Raw genomic sequence first — 27,010 nt, 5'->3', positions numbered from 1 at the left:
CAAAGACTATCAGATTTTACTGATAAAAATATTGCTTTAAAACATTTAATTTCCAATATTACATGTTTTTAGAATATCTCTTCTCATATCCATTCATCTATTTATAATTTTCTTTTCAGTCTGAAGCCCAAGAATTAACAACAATCAAGATGTCTAAATTGGTGGTGGTGTTGGTGCACCTACTAAGGAGAAAAAACTGAAGGAAGCTGCAGAAATACACCTGAGATTGGGACAAATTCAGAGATACTGTGAACTCATGGTAGAGCTTGGAGAGGTAATGTGCGATTAAAGGAAAAGTAATGTATTTACATAGTACCCCCACATATTAGGAACATAATTAATTCCATATACAAGTTAACTTTTCCATATGTAATTACTTCTTTGCCAAGCTGGTGTTGGGAGCACATCATAGGGAAATAGTAAAGTGAGGTCTCCAGGGTAGCAACATAGTCTCACTTAGAAACACCCATGTCCCATGCCAGACCTACGAAGACGTAAATTTTGGTGTGCAGTTCAATCATCTGTGCTTGATTTTATAAGCCCTCTTGGCTCTTCTCATCTGTGCTGAAGTGTGAAAATTGCTGTCAAGATCTTTTGAATGTATCTGTTTTGGCTGATATGCTCAGAGTAGAATCTCCTCCATTCGTCACCATGATACTCCACCCTGGCCCAAAGAGGAATTTTTCAGTGGGTGCATTTAAGATGCCATAGGGATTGTTCCAATTTCTAGAGAAGACTAAAGCAACGAAGCACATTTTCCAGAAAAGTTTAGAATGAATATGTACAAATAAAATTTAGAACACAGGCTTCCTTTGACAGGTGGATACTGAATGAAATGGGATATGGAGACAGAAAGGGGGGATTCCATTCTTCAGCCTGGGTACTGATTACATAGTCATGAAAGTTCATTAGTCTTCTACCTTTTATTCAAATGTATTCTAAATCAGGAGAAATTACCTCTCTACCCCAACAAAACAAAGGGTGGCATGGATACAATGCTCTATTACTTTTCAAGAACCTCGAAGTTGGTAACATTTTTATGACCACGCATGGTATTAAGGAGACCTATACAGGGCCTGGAGAGGTCTCCGTGCTTTGGAGTGCTTGCTGCTCTTGCAGAGGGCAGAGTTTGGTTACCACTGCTCTCACACACATCCATACCTCCATCTCCAGGAAATCTGACCCCTTCTTCTGGCCTCTGTAGGACCCACACTCATGTGGCCTGCACCCACATAGACACACACATACATATATCCATAAATAAAAAATAAAAATCAGTCTAAAACAAAGGAACACACAAATAACGTAAGTAAAATTAATATACAGTTAAAGTGTATCAAAATGCAATTTAACCGACTTTTTTTTTTTATAACTTTCAGTTTACTTATAGATGAACAATGAATTGCAGATTGACCTAAAACAGTAAAATATCCTGATTATTACAAAGGCACTTAAAAGCATTTAAAAGTAATGAAAATTATTATTTATCACATAGTGACAATTTGATTAAATGTTACCTTTTCAACGGAGCCCTTAAAGTCAAGATGACAAATGAATAAATAAGATTTGGGAGATCGGTGCAGTTCTTCGTTGATATTTGTTTGTATTTGAACACATGAGATGCTAAACTCTTTTAACTCCATCCTTTGCTCTATTGGGGATCTAATCATGATGCCATACAGTTGTGCACATGCAGATGGCCTCAGTGATTCCTGAAATCCTACTTGAATTCTTCAGAAATCTGAGTGTATTTCTGTTTACTTGGCATCAACATTCTAAAAACAGTTTCCAGTTCAGTAAACTTAATACTATGAGATTAGGAAAGCATTTCACCTTTTCACTTACAAGATTTATTTTTTTATTGAAACAACTTAGTGAATTCAAAGTACATCTACATTTCCACTTTTATTCTTCCATTCTCCCTACACTAAAGACTTTTTTAGTAAAAACAAATTTAAGGAACCTTTTAATTAATATGAATTAGATATATAGTTTTTAAAATGCATATAATGCATACCCACACAAGCAAAAATGTATAAAGATAAATAAAAATAAATACATTATTTATTTAAATTTTAACTTAAAATCTTAATTACCAGTCTTGTAGCCTTAACTGCACTATAAACCCCAGTGCTTTGGAAAGCCTTAAATAAATGAAGCTTTCATTTATGCATTGATATTTTAAAATATTTTCTCTTCCATTTCTCATTAGACCTCAAGCCCATATTTTGAAGTAACAATAATAATCAGTTTTAATTTAATAATGAGCTTCTTCAAATGTTGTCCAAATTATAAAGTGACAGGTTTTTTTAAAATTTTTTTTCAAGACAAGGTTTCTCTGTGTAGCTTTATGCCTTTCCTGAAACTCACTCTGTAGTCCCAGCTGGCCTCGAACTCACAGGGATCCCCCTGCCTCTGCCTCCTTAGTGCTGGGATTAAAGGTGTGCACCACAACCGGCCAGCATCAGGTTGTTTTAATTTTAAAGAAAGCATGGCAGTAAATAACAGTTATACAATGAGTTATACAATAGAAGTGAAACATTTATTCAATAAAAGAGACTGATCCTGCTTTCTAAGTTTGAAGCTGGATTTTCCCTGAAATAGTAGAATTTCATATATTTTACAATATGTAGTTATTTACCCCTTTTGGACTGCATTAAATAGTTTACAATTATATTCCTGATAGTCTAACAATCCTAAAAATTAATTATTATTAACATGAATCTCTAAAAAGTCTGTTTAGAATTATATAATGCAATCTAAAAGTGTGCATTTCTTTTCTTGCTTAATTTTGTAGTGGGACAAAGCCCTGTCCATTGCACCTGGAGTTTCTGTGAAATACTGGAGGAAGTTAATGCAGAGGTAAAAACGACAGTCCATGTCCACAGGGAGATCTTAAAGTTATATATTGACATAGAAAGAACATACAAATATGGTAGCAGTTCTTAATAGTTCTTATACCTATGTTATATTAACTAATAAAAGAATTTTGTATAATAATTAGATGAATTGTTTACAAATCCTTTTGGTATTATTATGTTTATCCTGATCACTCATGACTATAGTAGGCAGAAGTTTCTTCTTACCAATGGAGAAAAACAAAGACCAGCAAATTAACAAATATATATTACTACTGAAGTACCCTTGGGAAGATTTTCAGAAGGTTATCAAAAGCTTGTAGAATACTTTTCTATGTATAATTGCAACTATCTGAAGACGCTAATTCTTGCCATGTCTCCATGTTATGTCTAAGGTAATAACGAAAGATTTGTCTGACCACTGAAGAAACTTTGAGTACATTAAAAAGAAACCACATTTTTCTCCAGTCATATTAATTTCCTATAATTACTGTAACAAAAGGCCACACACTGGGTTATAATTCCACAATTCTTGAAGTTAAACATCCAAAATCAGTGTGTTGTCAGAGTTGTTTTAACACTGGAGGCTCCGAGGAAGTAAATATCTTCTGGTGGCTGCTGCAATCTTCAGCATCTGCTAGCTAGAGATGCATCACTGCTCTCACTTGATTTATCCACACTGTTTCTTTGGCCAAATTTATTTTTCCTTAAAAAATTATTCATACTGAAATTTAGGCCTACCTTATCCTAATTTGGTGCAATCCCCAATAAACTTAGTAAAGTACATGGGAAAAGATTGTAGTTCATTGTAGGATTGCATTCAAGGGCTCCACATGTTAAGAGTTAAATGTATGCCTTTTTGGAGCTCATTTGTACTCAGAACACATTTTATCTAATCTACCATTCAGCAACTGTTTATTTTATACCCATTATGTGGTTATGTACTGATCTCTGTGCTAAGCCAGTAGAGTACTATTAGAGAGTAATTCTCTTTCTTTTGCTATTATAAAGAGAAATGTGAGAGTTTTTTTTTTAAGACTTGGTTTAGGAAAAATGCTGTTTCTAGTCATGTGCATAAATTAAAATTAGTAAAGGCTAAGCAAGAAAGTTAGAAGGATGTATACAGTTTGCCATGGGAAAGTATACGGTTGGCTAGCATCCAGTCTTCCAGAAATAGGATAAGTAGTACACCACTTGCATGAACCTTAAAGCTCCCAGAATGCCAGATACTTTCTATACTTTATCAGCATACTTAGGAATGATACTGTTCCCATGAATGCTTACTAAATTCAAGCTAGTAGTGATTTATTACATAAAACACTATTTTGCCTCAATATAAACTTAAGTGAATATCACTTAGGAACAAGGTATAGTCACTCACTCATTGTTAATAACAGGTAAAACTAAACAATATTTGTTATTTTGTATGATTGCTAATGCACTTTTGTAGAATTTTTATCATATTAATATTTGAATATAATGTTTTAATGGTAGGTATTTATGAGATAAATGTTATCAATCTTCAAATATATTATAAAGGAAGACATAGACTTGTATTTGTACTAGCTACCACAAATTAAGAGAAGCTAATGGAAAGCACTAGACAAAGTGATTGAGACCTAGTCAGTAGAGAAAAGGAGTTAAAGGTTGTAGCTGGAGTGCAGTGTACCCTCAGGTGTGGGTACGTAATGGAATGGTAAGGAAGCAAGACCTAACTGTTCTAGGGTTTTGAACATTTAAGATTTTTTTTGTTCTAAGACAACAAAACTGTAAAGAATCTTAAAATTCTATTAATAAAAAACTGAGGCAGTTATGGGTGAATATGGAAGTCAGAGAGACAAATAACACACATCACTGCAATTCTTAGTGGTCTGTTTCAGTTGAAGCTCTGATCTCATCAGAATGATTCACTGAACTGTATTGCTCATAGCTGAAAGCTTAACAGCAATGTTAACAGGCAAAATCTTCTAGTTTTGTCTCACCTTATATATTTTCTCTTTCTACCACACCTGGATTAAAGGTTGCTTCTGATTAAGCATGTGTACATGCTGTATTTCAGTGTGGCTTGAACTCACAGAATCAGATGGATTCTATTCTGAATCTAGGATTAAAGGTGATCACATTTTCTACTTGTATTAGTGTCTGTTCTCTGACCAATAAATATTAGAAACAATATTGGGAACAAATACAAAGAAACATAAAGATTAAAAGAAATGAAAAAAATTCATATTGAAAATTCACATAAGCTGAAGAATGAGGCAGATTGGAGAAGGTCAGCAACAGACACAAGAGCAGCACAGTGGCATCTGTTCCTTCTCCTCTGCTCCAGGAGACAAGAGTGGCATGGAAGCCTTCCACAGTGACAGGGAAGAAGAGCTGAAAAAATCTGACATACTTAAGAGTTAAAATGAACTGGCTTTAGTAATAGACATGAGGGATTGTATAAATAATTCTTGGACCTTAGGTTTGAAAAAAATGGGTACATGTTGCTTGCTGTTTACTAAGATTTCAAAACAGTCAGAGGGTCCCACCCTCAGGTCAGAGAGTCCCAACCTCAGGTCAGAGGGTCCCATCCCCACAGTCAGAGGATCCTATCCTCAAGTTAGAGAGTTCTATTCTCACTGGTCATTCCCTACAATGCAGCTTGCCAGTATTCACCTCCTTTTGGGCCCCATATCTGATTCCAAGCATAAGGCCCTAGTGTTTTATGCTTGAATTTTGTTTCTCTTGTTCAGTTTTCACCATTTAACCAAAGGGGTTCTTTTTTGTTTTGTTTTGTTTTGTTTTGTTTTGTTTTGTTTTGTTTTGTTTTGTTTTGTTTTGTTTTGTTTTGTTTTCTGAGACAGGGTTTCTCTGTGTAGCCTTGGCTGTCCTGGAACTCACTCTGTAGACCAGGCTGGCCTCAAACTCACAGAGATCTGCCTTCCTTTGCCTCCCAAGTGCTGGGATTAAAGACCTGTGCAACTCAAGTTCTTCATATTTAAATATATTCAACATTTTAGTGTGTTTGCTGAACATATTATATTTTCTGGAATTCGATAATGATAAATACAAGCCAGGCGGTGGTGGCACAAACCTTTGATCCCAGCACGTGGGAGGCGGAGGCAGGCAGATCTCTGCGAGTTTGAGGCCAGCCTGGTCTACAACTACAGAATGAGTTCCAGGACAGGCTCCAAAGCTACACAGAGAAACCCTAAAAAAAATAAAATAAATAAAAAAATTAAAAAAAGATAAATATATATTAAGGTAAAAAAAAAAAAGCAAAGTACCAACAAAACTTAGGCATACTTGAATTAAGTAGCACTAATATTGTTAATTTTTTTGAGCTTGTTGAGTTGAAGATTGCTTGTTATTTTCATAGCAATATATAATAGGTAATATCACTTCTTTAGCCCATACAAGAAAGTTGGAACACCCTAGGATATTATTTTCCTTAGTAAGTGTTGGAAGGTCAGAGCTTTGGGCAGAGAAAAGAAAAGCAAGGTTAGAATAAGTTCAATAGGACAAGAGGAACATACTGGAATATAGAAAAAATTTCCAACTGTATCGTAAAAAAACAATACTTGATTTTTTTCTTCTGTTTCTTAAATGTTACTCACTTGATAGAGTACTCTCCTTAAATGCACAAATGTAGCTGGAGTTTTCCTGTGTCCACCCGGCTCCTACACCCGCTCAGACCCAAGTGAACACATAGAGACTTATATTACTTATAAACTGTATGGCCGTGGCAGGCTTCTTACTATCTAGTCTTATATCTTAAATTAACCTGTTTCTATAAATCTATACCTTGCCACATGGCTCGTGGCTTAACAGTATCTTTACATCTTACTTCTCATGGTGGTGACAGCTGGCAGTGCCTCCTGACTCAGCCTTCCACTTCCCAGAATTCTCCTCTCTCCTCATCCCACCTATACTGTACTTCCTGCCTGGCTTCTGGCCAATCAGCGTTTTATTTATCAATTAATCAGAACAACACATTCACAGCATACAGAAAGACATCCCCAGACACAAATCCCTGGGATCAATCCCCAGCACCCTATAAACTGAGTATGGGGCATGTGTCTCTAATCCCAGCACATGGACATGGAAGCAGAAGGAATATGAGTTCAGGGTTATCCTCAGCTATATAGTGAGTTGAAGACTAGACTGGGATACATATGATGCTTTATCTAATTAGATAGATAGATAGATAGATAGATAGATAGATAGATAGATAGATAGATAGATAAACTAAAAGTATTCCAAGGGAAAAATCAATCAAGTATTTTATAGAGCTTTTATTCATATTTCTATGTGATCTATGTTTAAAATATGAACTTTAGTCTTTATGAAACCTAGAAATTTTAGACATGTTTTTTAAAAATATCAGTTCAAACTGGAAAACATTACAACTAATATTTCAGTTAAATTTAGAATAATAAAGATAGTCTTTATCTCTTTAGGAGAGCTGACCAGTTAATTCAGGAAGATAAGGATGATGTCATCCCATACTGTATAGCCATTGGTGATGTGAAAAAACTGGTCAATTTTTTTGTGTCCAGAGGTCAGCTTAAAGAAGCTCTGCTTGTTGCACAGGTATAAACATATAAACATGCCAGGTAAATATATTGGTGGCTGGATATGGGGAATGGAGAAAGCCATGTGGGTCATGTGATGGACAAGCACGGATGGCTTGTTGTATTCAGAGCACTTTCCCAGCCGTCTGCCTTAACATTTCAGTCATGCTATCCTAGCCTGGTCACATTGGAGTTCTTCTAGACACTATAGACAATCATGTCTGTCTGCATGTGTCTCTGTTCTGATCATCTCACTTAAAGTTTGAACAATCATTTCTTTAATCAGTTACTTGAAATTTGATGTTGGTACTCACAATGGAGTTAATATTGTCTCTTTCTGAGGTTGTTTACAAAACATACTGTAAACTGCAAACATGATTTAAGTATAATTTGTTAAAAACAATAGCCTGGATTCACAGGGTAGGTTCAATGTCTAAAAGTGCATTCAACACAAAGCCCTGCAACCTAAGTTTCATTCCTGAAACTCACAAACCAACGTGGTAGTTGTTGCTGTGTATCCAAGCACTCTTACTGCAAGCCGAGACAAGATAATCAGCCAGAAGCCAGAGTGTGCAGTGCAGAGCAATGACAGAAAGTAGAGAGACTGAGCATCAAAACAGGTGTAAGAAAGAACTGCCACCAAAAGTGTTGTTTTCTGCAGGTCCACACACCTGTACACACAGATTCACACGAACACACCCAACGCATGAGCACAAGCACGCGCGCACACACACACACACACACACACAAAAAAAAAAACACACACACACACACATGTGCGTGCGTGCAAGGGTAAGTATATCATCTTTAAAAAAAACAACCTGAAGTTAGTTGTCAGTAATTATCTAATGATTAATTAAAGCTCCAATTGAATTCTAGGCTGCCTGTGAAGGAAATATGCAAACCTTACATGTTTCTACACCTAAGGGAGCTTCAAGTTCTGATGATATCTACAAAGAAGATTTTAATGAGTGAGTAATGTGTCATTTGTTCATTTGTTCAGGCCATTATTTTATGGCTGTTTTCCCATTAGAAGTTTTGAAAGTGAGGTCATTCAACCTCCTCTTGTGAGGTGAGCACTTGCTATCTAGTGTTCAAATGCACTCCTTGCCACCATCTAGTTCCATGACAAAATCCATTCCTATGAATGAAAAACTGTTGGGCAGGTAGACACAGCCCATAAACACTCATAATTTTCAAGGGGAGAGCAATGGGAACACCTAATGAGTTTAAAACTAGAGCAAGACATGTTGTAGAGGAGGGGTGACTTGCTATAAAAAGCAGAAATCACAATATCCAAAATCTCTTGGTAATCACATTTGCCAGTGTTAGTGCCTAGAATTCCAATTTATTTTTCTTTTAAAGAAGAAATCCTTGTAAAAAGTTAGGACTTAAATTTTTATAGACTTTCAACCTTTTCCCTAAATTATTTTGTTTATCTGTAGCTGGAAGTTGTCTTGTGTGCTGCCCAGTCCTGCAGCCACTCAGACCCAAATAAACACAGAGAGGCTTATATTATTTTCAAACCTTGTGGCCTAATAGCTCAGGCTTCTCGCTAGCTAGTTCTTATATCTTAAATTAACCCATTTCTATAAATCTGTACTTTGCCACGTGGCTTGTAGCTTACTGGTACTTTACAGCTTGCGTCTTCTGGCAGTAGCTTGCAGCATCTCCTCTGCTCTTCCTTTCTCCTTCCTCTCTCTGTAGTTTGAATGTCCCACCTAACCTTATTCTGCCTCACCATTGACCAAACAGCTTTATTTATCAACCAATCAGAGCAACACATATTCACAGCATACAGAATGACATCCCACAGCACATATCTGTTTTCCTATGACTTTTCTAATGGTTCCTGTTATTTTCCAAGACAATGATATACTTAATTGTTTTAGGCTATCCACCATGTAGCAAACAATTGTGAAATGTTAAACAAATGTTTCTTTTTGTGTCTTAGCTGCTGTTCTTTGCTTTCTTTCTTCTAAACTTGGTGTGTTAAAGATGTGTTTATACCACATCGTGGATATTAACTAAATTTTTTTAAAATGTCATTTCAACCTTTATTTTTCTACAGTCAGCCTATAGCTGTTAGAAATTAGCCAATGCAGAATGGTAGACAACACAATCATGTCTTGACTACGCAAGTCTTTCTGTTGGCACTTGCAGGGACCAAGACTAGGCAGAGCTTTATATCATACATTCTGAAAGACTGATTGCCTAACTGAAATCTTAAATCAGACTTAAGTCTAAAACAAGGATGTAAACTGAACTATTTGTTCTCTTAATTACCTTAAAAGGACATTAATTCATATTTTATGATAGAATTGCTAAGTTAATACTGATTACTCTTTTTTCTTTCTAGGCTTCTACACAAAGTCATACATGAACTGGCAGAATGGTATTTTCAGGATGGCCGAGCAGTATTGGCTGCATGCTGTCATCTTGCTGTAGATGATATTGAGGTACAATAGTTCAAAGTGGTGCATATAGCTCAAGGGTTCTCAACATGTGGGTCGGTGACTCCTTTGGTGGAAGTCAACTGACCTTCTCATAGGGCTCATCTAAGACATAAGAAAACACAGAGGGCTGGAGAGATGGCTCAGAGGTTAAGAGCACTGACTGCTCTTCCAGAGGTCCTGAGTTCAGTTTCCAGCAACCACATGGTGGCTCACAACCATCTGTAATGAGATCTGGTGTCCTCTTCTGGCCTGCAGTCATACATGCTGTATACTTAATAAATAAATTAATCTTAAAAAAAAGAAAACACAGATACGTACATTACATTTCATAATAGTAGCAAAATTACAGTTATGAAGTAGCAATAAAGTATTTTTATGGCTGGGGGTTACCACAACATAAGGAACTATATTAAATGGTCACAGCATTAGGAAGGTTGAAAACCAATGATGTACTTAATAACTCTCAGATATGTCACGGTGCTTGAGTGGGGAATGGCATCTGGCGTTGTATGTTTCCAAGTCTCATGATGAATTAGCACATGAACATACTACGTGCTTTTCTGGTTTTATCTATTTTTCTTACCAAATAAATATTTGTAGCAACATAGGCAATAATTTAGCACTATTATATAATCTAGAAGAAGCTTTTAAGATTTTATGTTCTCTTCTGTGGAGACCAAATGACATGTTTAGGATACTGGACAATACTATAGGAGCAAATAGATTTGGATCATGACTCATTGACAGACCATATGATTAGCATGTGTGAAGACTTGGATTCCATCACTAGCATTGCAAAAAAAAAAAACTAAATTAAATTCTAAGCTGAAAAATAAGCTGCATTTCTCACCATCAGCTTCAGTTTTTCTGTCTGAAAATTGAAATTATTATTGTGCGTAGGTACTTTATTGAAATATTATATTCAACATATTTCAGAAAATTAGTATCTAGGCCAATGTTAATGCATCTGCTTATGAGCTTGGATGAAAATGACCATTCCACCAAGCATCTGTGCAACTGAAGGAACTGTTTTCTTATGAACAAGCTTGCCATGGCATACCTGATCCGTGGGAATGAACTAGAGCTGGCAGTCTCAGTGGGCACTGTCCTGGGAGCATCTGCGTCCCCAGCAACCCATTATGCCCTGCAGTTACTGGCAAGAAAATGCATGATGATTCCAATGTGGTAAGAAATTTCTAATCGAAAGAGTAACTTTACAGTCATGGCATGCATGTTAGAAAAGTATAAACTACTCTTAAAAAGATAATGTGAAGAATATATTAAGTATGAGTATCTATAGCTATAATATCTATACCACCTGTCTATGTGTATATATTTAAGATATCATTGTGAAAAAAAGTGTGGCAGGGGAATGAAATCTATCATGACCCTTTCTGAGGTAGCCTTGTTATAGTTTTGTAATACTTCAAGTGTTATAATATCATGAGACAATAAATGTTTATTTTTCAACATTATTAGGACCACCAATTCCCACTATTACAATTTTTCACCTCTATTCCTAGTCTTGTCAAATCTTGTGTCTTACTTTAAGGCTGAGAAACAAAATGAGTTTGGCTGAAATCTTAGAGCAGTCTTTGTCCAAACTCTGTACTTTCAAGAGGTAGAGCTTCCCAGGGATTACATGGCAATCTTGGTCTAAGCCATTCTCACTCAGTTTTATATCTCCCTATTCTTCGGTTAGACAGTCTGTCACTACATAGGCACTTTTAGAAAATATAGGATACTGTCATTTAAATAGGTAATTATTGACTAAAGATGACAAAGATGACTATGGAGTTTGTTTGTATGAAGACATGAGTCTAGCAATTAAGAGTACTTGCTCTTCTTACAGAGAACATGGGTTCAGTTCCCAGGCCTGATGTCAAGCAGCTTAGAAGCACCTCAAACTCCAGTTCCAATGCTTCTTCTGGCCTCTGTGGGAACCTGTACACATAGTACACATACTTTTGCTCAAACACAAACATTCACATAAAACTAAAAAATAAATATTAAACTTCAGAATTTTACTTTATGTTTTTCCAAAATACATAAGTCCTGGGACATTTCTAAACAGACTTTTAATGAGGACCTTGACCTCTTCCTAGTCCATACTTCATGTGAACAAATTGCTAAGATTTGTTGATGACCATAAGTATTAAACCACACATGTGATACTGCTGCTGCTGGTGATGAGGAGGAGGAGTGAGGAGGAGGAGGAGGGGGAGGAGGAGGAAGAAGAGGAAGAGGAGGAAGGTTTGGGCACAGCTAACATGTTTGAACTTCTTACCGGGGACCAAGCAATAGTTTAGCTCACATGTCATTAACTACTGAGTTCTGTGATGCAGATACTGTTTTGCCAGAGGACTCAGTGAATCATGAGCAAAAGTAATAAGCTAGCTATAAAGCTTGTACCCTTAATTGCCAAAACATATCACTGTCTCATTGAAAGAAAGCTTTTGACATTTTTAATTTTTTTCCTGACCTTGGAATTTATTAGTAAACTAAGGATATCATCATTACTCAGAGTTAACTCATGTTTTACAATGATTTAAGAACACTCCCCACTACCAAAACATAGTAGTAACTCATGATAGCTTTGAGTGTCTCCAGAATCAACTGTCCTCTGAGAGTTTCAAATAACCCCCATCCCTGTCAAAAGCCTGCAGCAATCCACTATGTAGTCTACTATGATTGGCCTTAGGCCAATCAAAAAATTTGAAATCTAACACATGTCGTTTATTTACAAATGTGGCTGACTCCATGCTCGTAGATGAATGAAATGTTTTTAGAAAGATGATATATGTACAGATAACATTATATGGAATGAGCAGGTTGTATTCATAAATTTAGTATTACATATATATATGTGTGTGTGTGTGTGTGTATGTATGTATGTATGTAAGAACAAAGAAAAGAAGGGCATGGATTTGAGGGAGGGGATAAGGAGGTTTGGATGTAGGAAAAGGTATAAATGATATAATTCTAATCTCAAAAAGCAAAAAATGTTACACATTTGAAAAAAGATAACATGGTTGCTAATTGCTAATTATTATTGTTTTATCCAGGTGTTTAGAACTTTTTCAGTGAGCTGACATCTGTCATAATTCCTTCTATCAAAAATCAAACTTCCATTACCTGGTGACACCTTCCCAGGTGTTCTTCCTTTTCATAGCCAGAGACCAGAAATCGGGATAAAGTTCAAATTATGGAAAACGTCCTGCTTAGTATGATAATTTTCACAAGAAATGCATACATAGCTATTGGCATCCTACAGATTAAAAATCAACAAAATTTAATTACTTAGTTTAAGGAAGCTAGTCATAATTTCATAAATCAAGACAGTTCATGTATTTTACATTTACTGATGCAGTTTTGTTTGCTTCTTAAAGTGTATAATGTTTGTCTGATATTCACATTCAATATCTCTCTCCAGCTTCCCATCAGTTGCATACAGGTACTGCCTAGTTTTGTTCTTATTAACATGTTATTTTAAATATTCACATAATTTTAAGTATTTAAGACTACCTCCATACTGTTTGGTTTAACAATATTCCAATTTGTATATGTAAGTTATATATTTTAAAAACCTAACCATATAAAATAAGGATATTTTATAACTTAAATATATGATGTTACAATTCAAAGTTGTACAGAAAATAAACTAACTATGACTTTGTATGAGGTTAAAAGTTAACTCTGCAAAGTTAAATAAACCATATTCTGATAATGAAATTTAACTTTAGATGATTTGGTTGTCTTATGTTTTGTTATACACACACAATAATGTACTGAATTTTAAAGAAACAGTAAAATAAATAATGAATATAATCAGCAGCCCTTAATGAAAATTTTCCTAGATAAGGACATAGTTTGCAAGAAGAAGTTGGGTTTTATTTGGAGTTGTTTGAAGTTTTAATGTAGTTTTAGTGCAGCTGTTTTCAAAGAGAAAATCAGGATGTAATTCTTTATTCTCCAGGATATTATTTTAAAAGTGTTATTATGGGGCAGCAATATGACTCAGGAGGTAAAAGTGCTTGTATAAGTATGATGACCTGAGTTCAACCCCATGGAAAGAGTATGCATTTGCACAAACATGCACACACATGTACACACACACACACACACACACACACACACACACACACATGCACATACTCCTTGTCTCTCTCTGTCCCTGTATCTCACACACATATATTAATATATAACATAATTAAAATGTTATTAAATTTTGTTATTAGAAAGTACAATAATTTGTACCTCTTAGAAATAACAGGTAAACTACTCTATTTTGGACTTTTAAAAAGTTGCTTGATCTGGGGCTGGAGGGATGGCTCAGTGGTTAAGAGCACTCACTGGCTGTTCTTACAGAGGACCTGGGTTCAATTCCCAGCAACCACAGGGTGGCTCATAACTGTTTATAACTCCACTTCCTGAGTCCACAAACCCCTCATAAAGATATACATGCAGGCAAAACACCAATGCACATAGATAAGAATAAAAGAGAAAATAAAGAAATTACTTGATCAATGGTAATAATAATATAGGCAGTTTAGGATTGGATTGTTAATTGACTGGGTGAAAACAAACTGAAAAGTCGTTGTAGACTTTTAGTAGTTGTCTATCAATGTGTCAAGTAGTTGTATATCTAATCATATATTAGTGGAATGTTGCATTATTGAAATATTTTATGTAAAATTTTGTGAAACACCATTGAAGTTATTTTTAATTCTAACAACTTGAATATAAGCCAAACTTAGAAAGCTACTGTTCTAACAGTTTGTGGTTTGTATGGGTGTGTGTATGTGAGCATGCGTATTTACTAAAATTTTTGATTTCACAAGGGTTACAAATGATTTCTATATCTATTCTATATTCTTTATAACATTTTGAAAGAATTTCTTGTATTTTAAAAATTAATTGATCATATACATGATTAAAAGCCACTGTGAAAAAGCTAACTTAAGAGTCCCACGTTTACAACTCTATAAAGTACCCTTTAATATATTGTGTGTTCAAAAGGCACACACATATGTGTGTGTGTGTGTGTGTGTGTGTGTGTGTGTGTGTATGCCATTCTTGAAAGTTAAATATCTTAAGCCACTGGAAATTTGATGTTTCCTTAATTATAATGTGTGAAACAAAAAAGTCCTCACTTACTGCTTTGAGGAAAGCTTCTCATAGAAAATATCATTTATCACAAAGTTAAGAAGTCCATACCATTTTATTCTTGTAAGCAACTTATTACACTAGTTGAAATCTTTTAAAGTATTTTAAAATTATATTTCTTTCTTTGGTTTCCTCCTAAAGCTTAAAAAGCATGCAGAACAACAGAAGTTTAAAAATAAAACTAGCTAAGCATTTTGCTGGAGTCAGAGCAGAGGCTAATAGAACTTCCCATTGTTGATAAGAATGATTAAAAAGGGAAAACGTGTTAGCTTTCACTTTACTTTATGATTTTCTCCAAAATCCTGTCTACAGCTGTGTAGTCTGGTAGAGAATTCTTCTCTAATAATAAAATTGAGTGCTACAGTGTAAGAATTTAAGTTATGCAAATTTGGCATTTTGAAAACTTTTCATAATGTGCTCAAAATGTGTATTCTATAATCTATATTTGAGACAGTTTGCTATAAATAACAAAATAAACATTGTGTAAATGGATAAGCAAGGGTGCTATATTATATCAGTCTCCTTTTTTTTTTTTTTTTTTTTGAAATTCTTGTAGATCTATTTTTGGATCACTTCCTCAATGGGGTTTTCTCCTTTGTCATACAAACAGGAACTTGGCAGCTGATCTTCTCCTGATGACTCCTGATAACGAGTTCAGCTAGTAAAACTCTGTGCCTTCTACCCAGGATGCACTGAAGAAATAAATGATCTTCACAAGAAGGTAGCTGATGGTATATCCATGAATCTAGGCTGGAATGAAATACTGTGATTTTCTTAATATTTGGTTCAATCAAATAGAAATTCATGCCAAAAATTAAATAACAACACGGTCACTTGAGAAACCTATTAACTCAACAAAACCAATAACCAAAAGAAAGAATATTTATTGACTTCTATTCAGGACTTGGAATAGATATACATATAGTTTTGGGAGTATATATAGATATAATTTTTACAAAGAAAGGGAACTCACAGAAGTAAAGAATCTGCCCAAATTAAAGATGGAATGATAATTTCAACTCCAAAAAATCTTGCCATCCTGTAGTCCTTCTACTGTACCACTTTGTAGCTGAAGGTTTGTTTACAAGTTAAGACCATATTTGAATGTGTGGGTGTATATGAGTGTTTGTGTGAGTGCTCACACACACACGCACACATGTACATCAGGAGGTCACAGGACAATGTCACGTTTTCTTCTATTGCTCCCACCTCTTGTTTTTATTTGGTTGTGTTTTGTTGTTGTTGTTGGTTTGTTTGTTTGAGATGGGGGATTCTCTATGTAGCTTGGGAGCCTGTCCTGGAATTCTCTCTGTAGACCAGACTGGCCTCAAACTCACAGAGATCCACCTGCCTCTGCCTCCTGAGTGCTGTGATTAAAGGCAATAGCCACTGCCACCTGGCTACATATTGTTATAACACGTGTAAGAAAATGCTATAGTTATTTAGTTTATTTATTTGCTTGTTTTTTTGTTTGTTTGAAACAGGATCTCACTATGTAGCTCTGACTGTCATTGACCTCACTGTGTAGACAAACCTGGCCTCAAACTCACAAAAATCCATGTGCCTCTGCCTCCTTAGTGTTGAGGTAAAAGTGTGCACCCCTATGCACAGCCAAAAATACTACAGTTTTTAAGCAAAAGAAAAATGAAAGAACCATATTTTCTCATCCTCAACTTTCAAAATAAAAAAAATTTGTTTCATTTTTTAAATTGGAAGTTTTTCCCAATTAGCGAATAACGCTCATCATTTAGCATATACTTATTATTATATTAACACAGATAGACCAAAATTAATAAAGGGGTGGGTGAGTATAGATTTGTTATAGAGTAAATGTGTGTGTCCATGTCTGATATTATGGAAAGTATTTATGAAAGGATTAATATTCAATCTGACAGTAGTTTGTGACAGTAATTTTTGGAGATTTTCAAATACTCCTTGTACACTTTGTATTCTTTGAATTCCTGTCTAAAAATTTGCGATGAGCACTGTGGAGATGGATCTGTGGGTAAGGGTGCTTATCCTCAGTTCTAATGACCCAAATTCAAACCTTGTTTTTCACATGGTGGAAGGAGTCAGATGATGCGTGCAAGCTGTCCTCTGACCTCCACGTGTTTACCACATGAAGTAAATAAGTAAAAATATAAGACAAATCTAAAGATAAATAAAACTTTTGAAATAAAAATAAATAAAAAGTATCTGTGTTTTATTTTTGTAAACACCCCTAGAAACTCTTAGTTTAAATTAAAATGCATGTGGTAAGAGGCAATGGGACTTTTATTTCTACTTCTCTCTATGTATTATAAAGTGTTTGAATATGTGTTAACAACCTCAGAGCAAGAAGTGCTGGTATTAGCATGCAAGGGTAGGAAGGAAGACTTCCCTAAGTTTATACATCCTGGCTTATGTTAATCGACAAAAGTCATTGTATGTATTTAAAGGCCACAACGTAACATTTTGATATATATAGGTATATATGCATTATAATTTAATTATATATATTTAATAATATATATTTAATAGTATGATATAATTTAATATTATTGAATTATATTGCATATATATCAGAGCAACTTCCACACCCCAAACCTCAAATATTTATTAGTCTCTAGGGTAAAAACACCTAAGATCCTTTCTTCAAGGTGTTTTGAAAGACGCGCTGCTATTAAGGACTCACCTTTCTGTGCAGCAGAACAGAATTTACTCCTCCCATCCGTGACTCTGAGCTGTAGACAGCATGAACAGCCTCTCCCCTTCTTGTGGGAATAATAGGGCAAGAGTAGCATTCGACTAATGTTCATTACAGTCTAAAGGATATGATTAGAATCTTTGATCAGAATTTATTAGTTGCTCTTCAGAAAACTAGTGAATGTAAATTTGTTAATAACTCTAAAAATTTTCTAATCTGATAATAAAACCAAAGTCAAACCACAGTCAAACACAGTATTACCCTATCTGAGAAATTTGTTAATAGGACAGGAATTACTCTTGTACTCTAGAGTGTGAAATTTCAGTGACAATCACTTTTTATTATTTTTATGCTTAATTTTTAATTCAAATGTAATAACTATCCTTTTTAAGTTGTCTGTGAGCTATAATAATAATGGAAAAGCAAGGAGTAACATATATATATATACATATATATATATATTCCTTAGCAAACCTTTTTGTGATTTTTTTTTTTGAGAGGGGAGAGAGAAAGACCTAAACTATTCAGTCTACTTAGTTTTTGAACAATAAGAAATGTGAAACTATTTAATAGCTGTAATAGTATTAATGCTGTTGCTTAGTAAGCTTCAGCATTCTTAAAATTTATTTGAAATATAATTATATCATTTCGCCTCTCCTAACCCTCCCATATATGCCTTTTCCCAAATTCACAGCTTTTTGTTCTTTAACCATGGTCATTTCATATACATATAGAGGAATAAACATATAAACACACAGGCATAGTCTGGTCTGTGTTACCTACATGTCTACACATTTCAAGGTAGCCCAGTATTGAATAACCAGGCTGTGACTGGTCTCTGGGGAGGACTCATTCTCCTCCTCTTAGCAGTTATTAATTTCTTGTAGCTCTTTATCTAAGGGTAGAGTCCTGTGAAATTTTCCCCATCTATATTGGAATGTCAACTGTTGTTGGAATTGTTCAGATCTTTTTAGGTAGCAATATTGTTGAGATTGAATGGATGTCATTTCCATTTTTTACTTTATCGAGTATATTTTTACATATATTTAAAATTATGTGAGTGGTAATTAATTCTATTCATATCGTAGAAGCAAAACATCCTGATTGAGAGAAGACCAGAATTTCCATTTTCTACAGAAAGGTCTATTTTCAGTATTAAGGAACATTATTTTTCCTTTTTTAATCATGAAATTTTGGGAAACCAAACTTTCCACTCTGTGTGCATTTTAAACTGTCAAGTTTTAGACCTTAAATATGGTTAGTGTTGTAGAAATAGGGTTGTTTGGCTTCAAAGGCTAAGTTCAATCATAGTGTAAGGGAATATGTGACGGTGTAGTTCTGTGCTTGTTACATTAAATGTAGTTTTGGCAATGTCTGTATTATACATTTACTTTAAAGCAGACGACTTCAGTATGGGCTTGTTTTGTTTTGTTTTTGCTGAGCTGTATTAGTGAATACTAATTACAGCATTATGGTCAGAAAAATTTAGTTCTACATCTTTACTAAGCATTTGTGTGGTGTAAAGCCACTAACTCATAAGGTAATGACTTCACCTTCATTCTTTAGTCTTAAAAATATTTCCATAAATAATTTTATTTATAAACAATTTCATTTACATATATCTTGGGCAGTTTTAATAAGTGAAACAGCCATATTAATGTGGCAATAATGAGTGTTTCTCCTATAGCTTTTATCCCTGTAAATCTTAGTAACATTGTCTTTCACTAAATCATTTTCTAGTGCAATCTACCCCCAGTGGAAGAATGCATGCAGTTGGCTGAAAAGGCCCAGGCAGATGGCAATGTATTTGAAACCATAAAGTATTATTTACTAAGCCAGGAACCTGAAAAAGCTCTCCCTATTGGTATTGACTTTGTCAAAGGTAAGTTTCTAGTTCGTGGTTGGATTTTTAGATCTATTTGTTCACTTGATATTTTCATTAATTGATACTCACCCTGATAATTGTGTACTAGTCAAGCCACATTTCACAAGGAGGGAGATTACTGATGTAAAATGTGGTGTCTCTCCTGATTTTATGGTATGGGAGACCCAGAGACAGCGAAAGGAACAATAGTCTTTTTTATACAAACTTCAGAATTAGGACACAAGGGTTGGTTATATAATTTTAACAATTGGATGAACAAGACTCAATACTGTAATTTAAAATACATTTCATTTGGTTTCATGTTGTCAGGATGTATCAATAACTCAAACTGGACTCTGGATACTGTTTACCCTGTGCTTGACCTATTGAGTTTTATTCGTACTGAAAAACTACTTTTGCATACATGCACTGAGTAAGTACTCCTCTTCAAGACATAAAACGATCAGTATAAATTTTTAAATGGCACTAATGGTTTAGGTATTCAAATCAAGAAATAGGATCATCCTAATTAGCTGGATTTATAAATTCAAATTATGCATTTTGTTATTAATTTTTTGTTATGACAGCAATAACAAGAAAAGACAATAAAGTGAACTTGATCTGAATAGTAACTATTAACACTAGCTAGTGTGTGTATGTATGTGTGTGAACGCGTGTGTAGTTTCACTTATACACACTTGTTCAAAGAAGGCTAAATTGAAAACATTTAGGTAGTTGTGGGCATGGAGTTCTTAAGAAACCAAACATCATATTTATTCAATATCTATTGTACATAAAACATCATACTAAGCCTAGATGAGGGAGATACACTTGCTAAAAAACAGAAAAATGACAGCATCCTTAAACTCAAGGACCACCTAGGAATTTTTTTCATCTAACTAAAGTCCTCAGAGATTTGAGAATAATTTGTAAGAAAGTTTTTTTGTTGTTGTTGTTGTTGTTTTTGTTTTTAATGAAACAGCCAGGAAAACTGTCAAGTTCACCCCACAGGAAATGCAATTGATTTTGCTTGTTCTTCCTAGAGTTGACATAATGGGCCATAAGTTCCTAAATGTAATAAAAATAATCACTTAGAGATAAATGACATGAAGAGACAGGCAGGAGCAGCCTCAGGGTGCAAATCAACTAGAACAGTAGGGCCCTTGCTTTGTGTGAGGTTCATGCTCAGGTTCGAGCATGAAAACACAAAAATGTTAAGTATATAAAATGAGCAGATAAGAACTAAGTGCTATTTAAAGACATTTATTTTAAATTATAATTTATGTTATAGCATTCATTTTGGAATAAGAATTATGTATTAATTTTTAGCTAATGAATAAATCATTTCCTCCAATTTTACAAAATTTTCTAAATGTACTTTTTTATAATTTTGGCTTTTCTTTTTTTTAAGTTCATATATTTTTTTATGTATGAATGCTCTGCTGCATGTACACCTGCATGCTACAAGGAGGTATCAGATCCCATTATAGATGGCTGTGAACCACTATGTGGAAGCTGGGAATTGAACTCAACTTCTGGAAGAGTAGCCACTGAGCCATCGACCCCCTAAATATATTTTATAAGTATCATCTGTAAGAATATAAATAGACATGTTTGAATTATGTAATGTCCTATGCTTCAAATTGTAAAGATTGAAAATAAATATATTCTCTTTCAGGGCTCGAAATGAATTACTCGTATTATGTGGTTACATTGGTGCCTTACTGGCTATCAGGAGACAGTATCAAAGCATCGTTCCAGCTCTTTATGAGTACACAAGGTAAAAATAAAACCATTTTATTGAGAAATCCTTTGTCCTAAGATAAATAGCCTCTAAGTAGATCACAGGAACTGAATGCATTATACTGTGCATTCACTTGTTCATTCAGTGTGTGCTCTGCAATAAAGCAAGGGCTATGACTATGAGTTGTGAATGCATTAGGCTATAAATGACTGAGATGCTGACAGAAGTTTAAATATGTAGGATATGTTGATGGTTGCCTATCAGGACACTTCAGAGAGGTGTCCCAGAACTTATAAAGCGGTCCAGTAATTCCATCAAGGACTTGGATCTTTCCCTTTTTCTTTTCTACTCTGAAACTCTTAGTGTCTTTCCTTCTGTGAGTTTCCCAAGGTCTTCAGAAGAAGATGCCAGATTTCTTCACTTTGTTCTGGAAGGCATGCCTGTGCTTCACTTCCATCATGGCATAACACCACTGTTAAATAATAGGAGGTCACATATATTAGCTCCTACTGTGGATATCGCTCTGTATGCTGTGAATGTGTTGCTCTGATTGGTTAATAAACAAAGCGCTGATTGGCCAGTAGCCAGGCAGATAGTATAGGTGGAACAAAGAGAGAGGAGAATTCTGGGAACAGGAAGGCTGAGTCAGGAGTCGCCAGCCAGCCACAGAGGAAGCAAGATGTGAAGACAGAACTGAGAAAAGGTACCAAGCCATGTGCCAAAACATAAATAAGAATTATGGGTTAATTTAAGTGTAAGAGCTAGTCAATAGTTAGCCTGAGCTAGTGGCTGAACAGTTTTAATTAATATAAGCCTGTGTGCATTTATTTGGGACAAATAGCTGTGGGACATGGGTGGGAGAGATTCCTCAGGACCAGAGAAACCTTCTGACTACAAGATCCCCATCTCTGAGGCAGAAAAACTCAATTAAAGGACATTTCAAAGTAGCAAATAAGCTAGTATTTTATATTCATGATAGATTGTGTTTTATAACCCTGCCAGCCAAACATCTTCACTCTCTAACAGCTTACTACTTCAGTCATTATCTATTATACTTAAAGCTTACTTCCTTCAAAAATAAAATACAAGGATAAAATAAGGATTCTTCATTTCTAATACATCCCACTATTTAACAAGACACATCTCATTGTATGAGTATGGTTTGGGGAGTAAACAAATTCACAGAATATTTCCGGAAAATTTATTTCCAGGCCCATTAACTTGCTAAATGATATGCAGCTTTTTTTATTGTTGATGCTTAGAGTCTAGGGAAAATTTTCCCTAGATATGGCAGCTCATATCTGCAATCTCATCATGGGAAGCTAATCTAAAAGGATTCCCACTTACTCAGAGAAAAATGAGTTCCACATTTTTCTACCTTTTACAGAAGGTAGGGGATTGTAAGAGAAATGGAAAACTTTATTATTCCTCTCTAACTCTAGTGAAGAAGCAGCCACTGCGACCAAGTACAAGCTAACTAATAAGGTAGATTAATACCACTGGATGCGCAAAGAAAATGTGTTTTTGCACAGGCAACAAGCCAAAAGCCCACTTTCAACCTTAAAATATTGGATCAATAGGTGCTATGAGGGACACTAAAATTATGTTGAATTTGTCCAGCTATGTGTGACTTCACTGATGACAAGTGAGAGAAAAACGGTCTCTTAACTTAGTATTAATTATAAAAAGATGAAAGAAGAGAGTGGCGGCTCATATCTGCAATCTTCATCATGGGAGGCTGAGGTAAAAGGATTCCCACTGGTTCAAGGCCAGCCTGGGCTACATGGAAAGTTCCACACAAGCCTGTATTCAGAGTGACTGCCTCAGAAATTGGGAAGCAAAAAAGCAAACAAAGTGGAAAATCAAAAGTTATTATACATAGGGCAGGGGAAAGTTCATAGACTATGTCTAGGTTATGGAAAGCATAGTAATTAAGAAAGAGAACTTTAAGAAGTCTCAGTTTTAGAGGATTTCTTTTTCATGATGATTCTGTCTGTTATGTCCTGCAGTCTATTTTCATTTCCTCTTATACTAACTCTCCAATTCTCCATTGTCTTGTTCTGTTTCCTTTCTTCTTTTCTCTCCCCACTTCCCCGTCCCCTACACACTCACATCATCATCTCCTCTCTCTGTTCTCTTGTGTGTTCTACAGAAGGTTCATTTGTGAAGTGTGTGTGAGTGTGTGTGTGTTTGTGTGTGTGTGTGTGTGTGTGTGTGTGTGTGTGTGTGTGTGTGTGTGTAGTGGGGTGGAGTGGTTCATGCCCATTCTAAGGCACACATCTGGAGGCAGAGGAAAATTCTGTGGAGCTGATCTCTCTTTACACCTTTAAGTGGGTTCTGAGATTCAAACTCAGGTTGCCAGACTTGCGTGACCAGCACTGAAAACTCATTTCTGAGCCTTACCTGTCGTCGTTTTGGAGATAACTCATTTTATGTTCAGATGTCATCTAATCTCAGAGCTCCTTGTGTGAGTCTAAGGCCTGCACCACACTCCAGCCTTAAACTCGGTGTGCTCTCAAGTAAAACAAGCTTGTCAAATGGAGTCCTTTGCTTTTTCTAATTGTGCCATTGTATTTCTGTTATCCAGAATTACGTCGAGGTTCTGATTAGCTGTTCTATCTCACTTCTGCTGTTCAGCATTGCTTGTCTTGTCTCACCATGCTCCACAGATTATACAATGCCTTTAACTACAGTCACTCATCTATCCATGTTTCTTGAGCATTTTAGACTTACCAGGGGCTTAAATGATAAACATATAAGGGAACACATCTATGCCTATGTATATGTAATTGTATGTACATACACACTATTGAACAGTTGAAAACTGTTATTACAGATAAAATTTCAGTTATTAAAGTCATTTGTTTTGTCCGATGTTTTACTGTTATGCCAGATGCCAATTTTTTTTTTTTTTTCATGTTTCAGTCAGCTATTAAGACACCGAGTGGTGTCGGTGCCTTTAAAAATTGAACATCTCTCTGAGGAATTGGATGCATGGAGAGCTTGCACACAGTCTGCCAAACAGTGAGTGAATTCAATATAACATTCAAATGCAGAAGGAATTTAGTGTTACAGACAAAAATGTTCAGATGTGTATTTTTTTCAATTATTTTCAAACAATTTTAGAAAAATAAATTGTCAATTTGTTTAACATATATTCAGTAGTAATTTATTGTGATGCTAATTTCTGCCTTTCTGAAGTCTCTTGTTTTTCTAAGCTTTAATTTAAATTGATTTGTAACAATCTCTAAAGGATAATAAACTAATCAGAGTAATTTCTAGTCTACATCTCAGTAATTCTATAATTCTATAAAAAATGAAATGTGAACATTTATTTAAAATGTAGATCATCAGAAGAGTCTCCATGTACACCCCCTTCTGATTCACAACAAACCATTTATGAAACTTTATTAAAGAGACTGAAAGAAGAGCCACTCAAAGGAATTATTGGACCAGATTATGTGACTGGATCAAATCTTCCAAGCCATTCAGACATTCACATCTCTTGTCTTACTGGACTAAAAATTCAGGTACAGACTAATATCAGACATCAACTTTATATTTCCATCATGCATTTTTCATGTTATCCTAAAACAAATATAAACTCAGTAAGTTTGGCAGATATACAAGAAGAAAGAAAAGTAAGAAAATAGTGCTCTTGGTGCTCTGTGATATTACAAGTGGTCTCTTTTCCCTTAAACCCAGAGAGATAGATGATCACTGAGTTATCATCAGTGAAGCAATTGCATACATTTAGCAGCAGCTTATTTACATATATAGTAACAGGGATGTTTTTAAAATAAATATGCTTCATATCTTAAAGGAAAGTAAGTCAGTGAAAAATAGTCAACATGATTTTATCACAGAAGATTGTATTTTACTTTCTAGTCTCCATTTGTGCTGCATAAGCACAATAAAATAAAACTGATAGATGGATATTACTGATACATCAAGTGACCTTGTATTATTTTACTGAACTCACAGCAATTAAAGTTCACTGTGATTCATCACAGAGGATGACTAATTCCCAAAGAGCATTCTTTAACTTATAGTCAAATTAGTGATGAACAATGCTTAGGGCCTCTGAAGGGAACCCAAGGAGATTTTTAGAAGAGAAGTCATTATCTTATAGTAGATGTCCCTGAGAGGTAAACAAAGCCCAGTTCTGCAAAGTGAATGATCACAGTCTGTCACAGAGTGCTCTGGCTGCCATTGTCATATACATTTCAATGGACAGGTCCTTGTAGTTCTGATGTAATATTAAAAATATGTTTATTATCATGACATTCCAGACCAATGAGTGATCCAGACACTCAAATTAAGTGCAATAGCTGCTCATTAGTACAATCCCTGCTTATAGCTTAGCTGGCCAATTGTAAGCCAGACTCTTGAGAACACAAAACAATAATCTCCAAAGCACAGGACACATGACTGTGCACATTGATATCATTCACTTGTGTTTAGAGATTAAAGAAAAATCAGTGAACCCAGTAGCTTAGCAGTGAATCATGAAACTCTGGAAATTTGTCTCAAAATCACTTTCTGCTCTCATGGGCCATTTAAATGTTTGGTCTTTTCATCTCTTTCCCTCAATAACCCTTTTCTCCATGCAGGATTGCCAAAACACCAGTAGATACCAACTGAGTTTTTTCTTTACACAGGCCCACATCCACCGAAGGATCTACTTACTAATCATCCCAGTGCACATATAACTGATGTAGAATAAGTAACAACCTTCTAGAGTATTTTTAACTTGAAATTAATGTTTGTTTTATGAATCTCAAGTACTTACTAATGTGAAGCTAACTAATGATTAACTTTTTCCAACTCTAAAAATAAATTGAAAACAATAGAACACATCTTTAAAGATTATAACCAGAACTTGATAGATTTATAGCCTAACCAAAAAATTAAAACTGTACTTACCTTGTGATTTTTTTATTGTCATTCATTCCTTCTCAGAGCAGAGTAAGACAGATGGGAAGACTTTTCAAAACTCAGGATGTGCTAATATCTGATGGAACTAAACTATAAATAGTCTCTCAAGTCATGTGACAGAATATAGTTTTAAATCACACACATGTGTAGCAATATCTTCTCCTCTTCTGCTGAGAGGGACCCAAGTGTCTGGCTTCAGTCACTTTCCAGGCATGCTGACATCAGCTACCTACTTAACTCAATGAAGTATATCCAAGTCTGCTACTTGACAGTGGGCTTTCATAAGATATGTTATGGGGCAATTAATAAACTAACAACACTTATTGTCATTGATAGTACCACTGCATACAAAGAATTAAAATGATAGCATAAAGCTGAAACTTTAAGCCAATGCTCCAATGTATAGTTTCATCTTCTCTCTTCTCAACTCTGTACACAGGGCCCTGTGTATTTCCTGGAAGATGGGAAATCGACTATTTCTTTGAACGATGCTCTGATGTGGGCAAAGGTGAATCCATTCTCACCTTTAGGAACTGGAATACGACTCAATCCATTTTGACTGAAGATTTTTTTTTCTCCATATTAGTAGTTTTTGTAAGAAGGAAATTTGGAATATTTATAACCTTCATTTTGGTTGTTCAAGAATAATAGGTTGGGAGGTGGGTTGGTGGTTGGAAAACATGAAGAAATATTAAATTTTATTAATTTCAAAAATAAAATATTTCTATAATTCCAAAGGAAA

The 27,010-nt window shown here is 35.0% G+C and overlaps 1 protein-coding gene across 1 annotated transcript in view; it reads left to right on the top strand.

Annotated features, from left to right (window-relative positions):
• Wdr17 (WD repeat domain 17) overlaps nt 1-27,010 on the top strand; it is a 124,895-nt gene extending 97,885 nt beyond the window's left edge. Inside the window, 16 exon segments of the mRNA XM_037211745.1 lie at nt 120-156; nt 159-274; nt 2,798-2,862; nt 7,301-7,433; nt 8,294-8,385; nt 9,774-9,873; nt 10,916-11,055; nt 13,304-13,324; nt 15,647-15,687; nt 15,690-15,757; nt 19,463-19,604; nt 19,917-20,019; nt 21,265-21,366; nt 24,256-24,354; nt 24,677-24,860; nt 26,708-27,010. Of these exon segments, the coding sequence (XP_037067640.1) occupies nt 120-156; nt 159-274; nt 2,798-2,862; nt 7,301-7,433; nt 8,294-8,385; nt 9,774-9,873; nt 10,916-11,055; nt 13,304-13,324; nt 15,647-15,687; nt 15,690-15,757; nt 19,463-19,604; nt 19,917-20,019; nt 21,265-21,366; nt 24,256-24,354; nt 24,677-24,860; nt 26,708-26,827 (1,563 nt within the window). The 3' untranslated portion in view covers nt 26,828-27,010.

The sequence above is a fragment of the Peromyscus leucopus genome, chromosome 17 (genome assembly GCF_004664715.2).
Source record: "Peromyscus leucopus breed LL Stock chromosome 17, UCI_PerLeu_2.1, whole genome shotgun sequence".
NCBI classification, from domain to species: Eukaryota; Metazoa; Chordata; class Mammalia; order Rodentia; family Cricetidae; genus Peromyscus; species Peromyscus leucopus.
This window is presented reverse-complemented; position numbering and strand designations above follow the sequence as displayed.